This window comes from Scleropages formosus, chromosome 20 (assembly GCF_900964775.1).
Source record: "Scleropages formosus chromosome 20, fSclFor1.1, whole genome shotgun sequence".
NCBI classification, from domain to species: domain Eukaryota; kingdom Metazoa; phylum Chordata; class Actinopteri; order Osteoglossiformes; family Osteoglossidae; genus Scleropages; species Scleropages formosus.
The window spans coordinates 4,976,522-4,986,533 of NC_041825.1; the positions used below are offsets into that span (position 1 = coordinate 4,976,522).

The following is a 10,012-nucleotide window of genomic DNA, read 5'->3' on the forward strand; positions in this document are numbered from 1 at the left end:
GGAATGTTTGTCAAGAAATTTAGATTATGCACCCACAACATTGACCCTCCTAAGCCTTGAACTGGCAACATTCTGGGTAAGAGTCATCTAAGCACCAATCTGTTTGAAGGCACAAAATGACAACTGGTAAAGAGTAATGCAATAGGTCTACTGCTGAACGGCTTCTGACATGATCAAACCTACAGAATGAAACTGGGAGACGTATTAATGCAATTTGATGTAGATTCCCTTTAATCACCGTTCGAATGCGAGTCACAATAAATCATAAGTGTGAATACGTTGAGGAAGTTTATTTGGAAATAAGATGTGTGAAACCCACGCTGGGCACATACTTACTGCAATCAGACAACTGTACTACAGGAAAACACGTTACAAGTGTTTCAATAACGTCAGCATTATATTTAAAACATACAAGTCCCGCTCCAAAGTCTGGACACCAAAGGCAGTCTCTTAACCAGTTACATCCAAAGGAATTCCAATCACAACTAGCCACAGTGCAATAAATCTACCTATACATAGATATATTTATAATATACATATATGATGGGGAATCCAATAAAGAATTTGCTCCATTTCAAACAGTTTTATCAACATTTCAAACTTTATAAATAAAATCTGTGGAAACAAAAACAAAACTATTCCATTTATATATATATTTTTTTTACAGATATAGATCCTCAACATCAATGTGGAAATTGTAACTGTCCCAAGAAAATGACAACCAAAAAAAAGAGCAAAGGCCAGTCATAGTCAGTTCTTTAATACAAGAGGAAAACAAATGACTGAGGCCAACCTGAAAAACAAATGTAAGGAAAAGATGCATTTCTAAATACACACAGACAAATCACTAGGGTACACATTTACAAGAGGTTGACTACCAAACTGAGACAACTGTACACATTGTGGAGATAAGATCATAGTTATGGAGCTATTGTATTATCACTTTTCCTTTTTTGTTCCCTCCCCCTGCTCAGCAGCACTGCACTGGATGCTCTCCACTTATTTTGTGGAGAGGATGAGGGCCACAATGAGACCATACAGCCCCAAGACTTCAGCAAAGATCAGGATGAGGATCATGCCCACGAATAGCCTGGGCTGCTGCGCTGTGCCCCTCACGCCGGCATCTCCCACGATGCCAATGGCAAAGCCTGCAGCCAGGCCACTAAGGCCCACACTCAGGCCAGCACCGAGATGCAGGAAGCTCCTGTGGAATGGATAGGGGGACCATTAGAGTCATTTTATGAAATGGCTACCACCACTGCTAAAAGCATGCATTCAGAATGGGGAAGAGCCCAGTGCCTTGCACTTAAAGGACCCAGGCTTGAGACCCTTTGCCTGCAGTCCCCCTGATCAAGGCAGCAACACTGAAGTGATGCAGTAAGAATACCCAGCTGTACCAATGGGCAAATCACTGAAAGTAATTACAAGTCACTCTGTAGAAAAGCACCAGCTGAGGAAGGAACATACAGAAAATGGAAAAACACAGTCTTGAACAAGTCAGTATAAATTCTGCAGTGCACCTTTTAAAAAAAAAAAAAAAAAAAAAAAAAAAAAAGGGGGGGGTCAGTCTCATGATCTTTAAACCCAGATGAGAAAATCTTACAGTAATGAGATCTTTTGCATTTTTTGCTCATGTCAATTTTTTCTGCAAAAAATTTTTGCTAATTTTCCAAAACAATCATTTAAACTCCCTAAAGACTTTCAATGAGTGCTTCTTACAGTAATGAGAACCACTGGTGTTGTAGAGGCTACAGAGAAAAAGCAATATGAAAGATATGGGGAGGGGGGGAGAGAACATCTCTGCTGAAGGCTGGTAGCTTAGGGCTAAGTCAGTGAAATCACTACAGACGCCATTTACGAGAGATCGACTCACTTGTAAAGGGTGACCTGCTCTGAAATGTTATTGGCAATCAGCACTGCTACCACCAGGCCGTAGATGGCTATAATACCCGCCATAACCACAGGGATGATGGACTTCATGATCAGCTCTGGCCTCATGACAGACATGGCAGCGATGCCGGTGCCACTCTTGGCCGTGCCATATGCTGCTCCCAAGGCTGAAACAGGAAGAAAAAGATATCAGCATATGGATTCACAATCACAAGGATATGCTGCACAGTTGCCATATACTGCATATCAGTCATCATCATCATACAGGAACTGAGAAGAGCTGGGGGGGGGTTGTGGCCAAGGGAGTGGGGTCCCATTTTATTTCAGAGAATTTCCTTATTTGTAAGTCCAAAACTGCAAATTGAGAGTGGCCTCTAAAGACTCGCAAACCTCTCCACTATAGTGCCAGATTGGTGGGGAAAAGGAATATCCTGCTCAGTTTGTGGTACCTCCAGTTTCCAACACCTTAATGTCCAGCATTTCAAGCATCCCTTCGTTTCTCACCAAGCAGCCTAAGACCTGCAGTCACTAGCTGCCCTGCATCAGTCACTGCTGCTACTCTAACTCGGCAAGAGTCAAGTCTTGTTTCCAGCAGTGAGAGAATCCCTTTGTCACACTGACAGCGAGAAGAGGACACCAGCACTCCAACCCCTTAAATTTTAGAGGCATCACTTCCACTTTCATTAGTTTTACAAAACCTCCTTCTAAACTTGGCTTCACTTAAAAAGGGTGAGGGACTACTCCCTGCAGCATTTAATTACACAGGTAGACCCCCTCTTCACCCCCCTGCCAGTTACCAGCTCCATGTCACTGGAATTCAAGTGTCTGACTCATGAGAACTGTCCTGAGTCCAAGACAGACTTCTTTGTTTGCGAGTTGGGCTCTCGAAGGGAACTGCGCAACGGCAGTTGCTGCTGCCACGCTAAAGACGACACGCCACTAGCTGCCTTGCGCAGATCCGGAGAGGTGACGAAATGAGCTTGTGCCCTTTCAGGTTCATTCCTGCAGTGGTTAATTCCACATAACAGGTACTACAGGTTTGCCATTAGACTCCCTGTACCGCTCAGCTTTTGTAGGTCACTGACAGCACATCCTTTTAACAGCATTGCAGCCCATGCTGCAGAGGGTAGAGGACAATGCAGCTCTGGGACAAAGTGCCCAGTGGTGTGTTGTCAGCCTGCACCCCTCCACGATGCGGCCGTAGAGTTCTGACACTGGGCTGAGAGACACTCCACACTGGACAGGCACCCTTACATTCCACCCCTTAACACGCTACAGTCTGCAAAGACAGGTGCTGTATGCTACACACATCCAGAGAGATTTGACAAGCATAAGCTGTGAAAACTGATGCCTGAAGTGCAATGTGGTGAAACACACACACACACAGCTGCAAAAAGCAGGACATAGGAAGAAAAGACTTCATTACATAGGCTGTACATGTCCCCCAAACCTCAGGTGTGTTTCTTCATACAGAGAAGTTCAAAGTAGGTTAAAAATTGACAAAGACAGGTTACAACAAGAAGGAAGTATGTAGTTATGTTTCAGACCAGTAATTTATTCAGTGCATTTCATAGGTGTATTAAAGAAAATCTCTTTAGTGCCATTTGAATCATGACTGGCATAACTGACATCGATAATGTCTGAGCCTTGCTGTAGGAACCTACGAAAAAAATTTGAATTCTCAGCAAACATTTCTATATTAACCTGAAAAACAAATGCAAACAATTGTACAGAAATACTTCCCTTGTTCATTCACACTTGAATTAATTTACACTGCCCCCTTCATAGAAAGTGTTCATCTCTGAGAATTAAGTAATGTGTTATTCCACATTTTTCCCATTCAGTAACTACACACAATTGTGTGCAGTTATATTTTAATGAGCCTATTAATTGCTTAACTGATGTTCTTTGGAAGATCACATGACTGCAGAATGTAAATACATACATTGTACACCAGACCACACTGGAAAAGGCCATTTTGATATTTGCCAGTCTGCTAAAGGTTCGTTTCACTCAGAGACAAGCACTATATCCACATAAAATCTGTCATCACACATTTCCGACTTTCACTTTAAAGCTGAGAAATCCCTCGATACTGAAATTAGATAATTTAACCCTAGACTTACTTCTGAAAGATTGTGTAAAATCTTTGAATGCTTTCAAATGGTCTATTACACTGCACAAACTACAGCTTTTGCTTTGTTTCATAATAAACAGTTATTAGGCATGACTTTGTGCTTTAAAAATAATCCACATATATTACAAGTCACAAGATGTCTTCTGGACATGTATACATGGCTCTATGGAAAAACTTTTGTAATGAGCTACATATGCTCCTAAGAAGCCTCTGACAAGTTCAAATGCTAGTTTATGCTTGTGTCCAATTAGACACCTAATATCACCATCAGTAATCTAGAAAAATGGTATTTAAAAAAAAAAAGCAGAACAGCAGTCACCATGGTTTCCTAGAAACACAGTTTCCCTCCCTACCAGGTCTAAGCTTTGTAGCAGCCATCCAAGCAGTGGCAAAAAGTGCTTAGAACAAAGTGTTTCAATCCCCTGAAACTGTAAATTTTCAAATCTGACATCTTCAGACAGGGCTGAAGTTTTGAAACCATGTGGAATTGTAAAATGTGGAACTGTAGAGTGGTACCAAAAGGTCCACCAACCTTGGGAGCAGTAACCTAGTTAACTCTTGTCTTCCTTGAGCTATACAAGATTTAGCCCTTCCTCCCAACCTAAAGCAAAATATTTATTTTACTCCAAGAAGTGAATGGCATCAAAATCTGCCCAAAGACAGAAACATTCAAAATTTTGAAGTGTTCTTCAAATCAGATGTTCTGCAGAGGTGACAGGTGTCCAAACTGCATGTGTTGCACGATCATCCTCCTTTCTACATTCCCTGCACTGCCCACTTCAACCACTTCCCAGGACAAAAGATTTTTTTTTTTTTAATAAAATCAGGCAAAACCTTGTGGTTGAACCCAGTTAGGAATTTTTCATGGTACTCTGAAAAGTGCTGGCCTTGGACAAACTGAGCACAGATTCCAACCTAGTTGCTTTAGGTGCCTATTCAGAGCGGTGAATGATACCTACACTTGCATCTCATCTATAGCCCGCTAGCCACATCATTCCTCAATTTAAACATTTTGTTTTGCCATTTCAACCACCAATCCCTTAAATTTTAAAAAGGTAAGGCAACATGCCCCCATCAGGCTCATTCTGTGGCTGTGAGCCACTGGAAATCTATTCATTAAAAATGACACTGTCTAGAACGTGCCTGCATGGACCACAATTCAGTGATTGTGTACCATTTCACAATTCATACTGCGAAAAGAAAACCACCATCACTGGAACGGAGACTTAGTATCATGTTTTGCTTGAGTTAAGCAACTGGGTGAAGCAGTGATCAGATGACAGACCTTAAAGGACAAAGGTTGCTAGGTGTTTCCTGGGTGCAATTATACAAGGCACTTTATACATTCATATATATGGTTTGTCCTTTAGAAAGGCACTTCTCCAAATGTACAGATGTGCTTTGAAGAAGGAAACATACCAGTATCCTCAAACAAACTGAATTCCATTATTTATTCCTTCCCCAAGACTACATAGAGGAAGCATGACCAAAAGAAGTGCCACACAGTTAAATTTTTTTTTTTTTTTTTTTTTAAAACTTGTTTAACTGAACATTTAACTAATGCACAAGGAGTGGAAGGAAGCCACATCTTCCACATTAAAATTGACCACCGATGAGTATATTGACACATTTATTAGTTTTTCCCCTTTAAAAGGCCTCAACCTCCCATTTACACCATTACTAATGTGTATTTATGAATAGCTTCCATACTTCACCCTTAAACACTAAACAACCTGTTAGTGGCTGTTACTACATGTGTGCTAGCAAAAAGGCCTTCACAAAACCACGTAGAAGGAGTGTTACCAGAGAGAACACTAGGTCAGCACACCATGGATTACGTGAGAAAACTGCAGCAGAAAGATGAAATCCGTGCGCTTCCCAATGCTACACAGACGATGTTTCCTTGAGTGCCGTGTGCGTTCCCATCATGGACTCGAGCGGCAAATTGAGACGACAGCAGATGGTGTTGAGCTCTAGCTGATGGAGGGTTCTGAGAGGCCTGGCGAGCACCTAGCTGTGCGGGACTCGGTGCGAGGAGCCATGCAAACGCAAAGCAGCCGAGGGGGCGGCGATGAGACCAATGCACCTCTGAGGACTGACCTCCTTGTCTGGCCACGAAAGCACAAAGTGTCCCCTTCCTTCCACTGCTGAATGATTTTCCAAGTACTCCAAGGTTGGAAACGATGGTTCAGCAAATTCATCTTACAGGAACAAGCCATAAACTCATAGCTCAGACAACAACATTTTCAGTGAAGTGCAGAAAAGCCTTATCACATGACATCAGATACCACTAGTACCACTTTATGCAGTAGTCAGGCACAGCAGGAAGCATTGCACAAATTACTACATTCTAGATTATAGGTAACGCATAAGGACCGTAGACTTTAATCAGATACAGCTGATCATCTTTTACTGCAGCCCAGGATAATAAAAATTGACACACACTGCTTAGTGTTCCAAAATCCCACTAGCTCCCCCAGAAGGCCAGATCACACGAGGCCCATGAGTGTCAGTATTTGGCAAAGGACTATCAGTCATTTGGGTTGTCACGTTGGTATATTCCTCTTTTCTACCTCAGCTAAGCCAGCAGTGTTAGTCACGGCATTTATACAACCAGGGATGTTAAAAAACCTCATATAAACTAAATTACCTCCCTCCTAAGAAGTACAACTGCAATGCACAGCCTAGAATGTGAATTAACCTTGTAAAGCCCATTTCTTGTGATTCAACACATCTGAAAAAGAATAAATGCATAGCAAACCTAACACCTGAGTGCAAAGATATAAACAATCCAATAGAACATACAAAAACTAACTCAGATTTTACCACCAGGCCTATCCAGAACTGGGACGATAATTTGTGAATTTGTCTTTTCTTGCAACACCTGAACTGCAAAGACAGCAAAATGAGACTTTCACAACACAAACAGGTATGACTACTCAAGTTTCTGGAATTAAAATTTACTGAGGGGGGGGGGGGAAGAAAAAAAAAGGCATATTGTGAAAACCGCAAAATTCTGGCTGTCAATATTTCAAAATTTAAACCCGCTAAATTCGTTAAAGGTTTTCAGGGCCACGAGTCACAATGGTGTTTAAATAAGGTGTTCCAGGCTTTCACCATCCAACACTTTGGCTAATGCTTACTAGACTTCATTTTTATTTTTTGGGAAATTACAGGTTAGACCAACTGAATACATTTGTATATTTTGGACCAAAGAAATACTTAGAGAATAAGTACATAACCAACCCACTCAGATAACATTTGAGATGGAAGAAGGTGTGAAAGGCAACGAGAGCCAAAGGAACTGTTACAGATGGAGAACAATAAACAGCCCCAACACAAAGATCTGAGAGAAACTGAGGGGCAGAGGAAGAGGATCTACCCCCCAACCCACCTGGTAAGAAGTACCTTACGGGCAACTGTCAACACACTTCCAGTTCTTGGGAGGCCTGATATTAAGACACCTTTTACATGGCTTAATATGAGACTGCTCTTTAGTTTATCAAGCATGTACACTTTAAACACACACACATATCAGTGCTCAATGATTATACCAAGAAGATGTTCACCTTAATTATACAAAATTAGGACTAGGATCTTGTTAAACTAAAGCAGGTAGCCATATTAACCAAGAATGCATTTAAGTTAACACTGATATAGACTTTTTTTTTTTTTTTTTTTTTTTAAAAACTGACATACTCCACACAGAAGTACCTGTATTCAAAAATACAATGTTCAGACCGTAACAAAAATCCCAGAAGCATTCTAAATACAGAGAATAAATAACCGGGCAAAAACAAAACTATACCAATTTGTTAGTGTTAACATTTTTTTCTTAAGGACACCACATCGATTAGAATTATATTGAGATGCGATGAAAATACTGCAGGTCTCCACATCTGAACGTGTCACTGAAAGACGACGACACCCTTCATCATCATGACTTCACCAGTGGCCATATATCACCGTACGTTATATTATTTTCCACGCAGGTAATTCGTGTTTAATCAAAGATGCGCGGTTCTGCCGTTGGGGGGGTCCGGGGGACGTCGGGTGGGCCGCGATGGTGGTCGCAGCAGGCTGCGTCAGAATGAGCGATCGGGGCAGGAGGGCGTCAGACGGATGCAGCGACGTCCAACATGTCCGCTTCGTGGCCTTGACTGGATCGCCGAAACCAACATCGTTTCCATGGAAATGAGAGCGACCGCCTCGCATCGACTCGAGTCCCGCTCGCGAGACCCTCGGCCTCGCGGCGCGGGCAGGCGGTCGCGAGACACCCCTCCCCAGATGACACAATCAGCGAACGCTGCGGCTCATTTCAGCCTCGACGGCGATACGCGCGTGGCATTGTTATAACTTATAATAATGGGCGTATTTAGATTAACGCCAGCGAGGAAATATACACGTAGGAACGAAACCCGTCTGTCAATCCACCCGGCCGTCGCCGTCACCCTCACTCGCCATTTCAACGCCGGGTCGGGTGACTAACGACCGACCCCCCGGCAGGCTACCGCTACCACCAGGCTTAGGCGCACTCAACACGTCACCAATTCTCACCTATAGCAGAAAATCAGATACAATTACAGCGAAAAACAACCCCACGTATATCAGAAACAGAGAGAGAAATTAAAAATGACTTCATACCGCTGAAAACCATGGCCGCAGAGGCGCCCATCACGGCGAAGAAGGGAGAGTACGCGGGGTTCTCGGACGACATCCTGCCTCACACACGCAAGGGGGGAAAAAAAGGCTTTTAAAAAAACAGCCCGAAACAGCGTGCCTTCAATCACAAAGCTACTGGAGCCTCAAAGCACAAATTACAAGGAAGTCACTAGCTAAGAGTACTGGCTAACTAAACGAGTGAGCGACAGCTCAGCCAGCTGTGCCGAAGTGAACGAGTCACGAAGTCCTTACTGTGATAAATACCGGCCCTAGGAAGCACAAAATGGCGAAGCGGAAAATGTCACATGACCGACCGCGTGGCCTCTACCATGCCACGGACAGCAGGGGTGCACGTCGACGCATATAGTCCGCATCTTTACTTTTTATCGTTTCGTTCCCAATGCGAACTCTCAAAATTAGAGAATGTTATCTAGAGTGTTCATTTTACTGACAGATTTTGCAACACCCCTACGATTTTAGTATGTTGTGCATGCTACTTTGCGTGTTTAGGTTGCGCCCCCTTTTCGGTGTTCCAGTGGTGTGCCCCTCTGCGGAGCCTCAGAGAAGTGCTAAAATGTTCTTATTCGTCATGTTTAAGCATGTTTTGCCTCTGAGGGCCACATAGCAGGAAGCTAACAAATAAATGTCTTTTTCACGTGAACTACTAAGAGCACTGGCAACAGTCTAAAGGAATTTACAGTCAGTTCAGAATGCAGATTCCATTTAGGTGTATAGATCTAGCAGTGACATTTTAATTTGGTACACATACAAAAATCCAGCTTTTTTATTCTTGAAAACATACCTGCAAGCAGTTTATCCACGAAATCTGTAATAAGAGGTTAATGTACAACGGGGGGGGTTGGGGAGTTCCGCTTTACGGGTTGAATTGAAACTCTGCGCGCTCCTCGGCTCGTGACGGGTCTCGTGACACCCCGTCGCTGAGGGGAAGTGCCGCCTTTCTCTGGGTGCCGAAGTGCTCTTTGAAGCTTAAGTTATGTGGGCTAAGTCTTTATTAAAAGTGTCAATGTGCCTCGTGAAGGCGTTTTTTTTTGTCGGAAATGTACATTATGTTAATTAAATGTATTGGGTTTACTGCGGCAACCCTGTTTACTGTTGTTTTACTGTGTTCTGGAGTGCTGCCCATTACCTAACCCTATTTATCAGGATTTCTAATTGGCCAAATTTTAAGAAAACCAATCATTTGATTTGAGCTCTGGGATAGATTGATATATTACCAGTTTAAAACTGTAACTACCCACAAGCATAATAATTACATTTATTCACTTAGCAGCTGCTTTTCTCCAAAAGCAACTTACAATGGAT

General features: G+C 42.6%; 1 protein-coding gene across 1 annotated transcript; it reads right to left on the minus strand.

The window, feature by feature from the left end:
• Nucleotides 1–265: 265 nt before the first annotated feature.
• On the minus strand, nucleotides 266–8,971 carry atp6v0cb (ATPase H+ transporting V0 subunit cb). Its single transcript, XM_018734968.2, has 3 exons — nucleotides 8,672–8,971; nucleotides 1,874–2,057; nucleotides 266–1,204 (listed from the first exon to the last, which is right to left on the minus strand). The coding sequence occupies exons 1-3, from the start codon at nucleotides 8,742–8,744 to the stop codon at nucleotides 1,000–1,002; spliced, it is 462 nt and encodes a 153-aa protein (XP_018590484.1). The 5' UTR covers nucleotides 8,745–8,971; the 3' UTR covers nucleotides 266–999.
• Between the last annotated feature and the right edge of the window lie 1,041 nt (nucleotides 8,972–10,012).

Excerpts from the sequence above, each read along its gene's own strand:
- atp6v0cb (XM_018734968.2), bottom strand. The coding sequence starts at position 8,744 with ATGTCGTCCGAGAACCCCGCGTACTCTCCCTTCTTCGCCGTGATGGGC. Across the intron at positions 2,058-8,671 it reads TGCGGCCATGGTTTTCAGCG|CCTTGGGAGCAGCATATGGC; the intron begins GTATGAAGTCAT and ends TTCCTGTTTCAG. Across the intron at positions 1,205-1,873 it reads GAGCAGGTCACCCTTTACAA|GAGCTTCCTGCATCTCGGTG; the intron begins GTGAGTCGATCT and ends TCCATTCCACAG.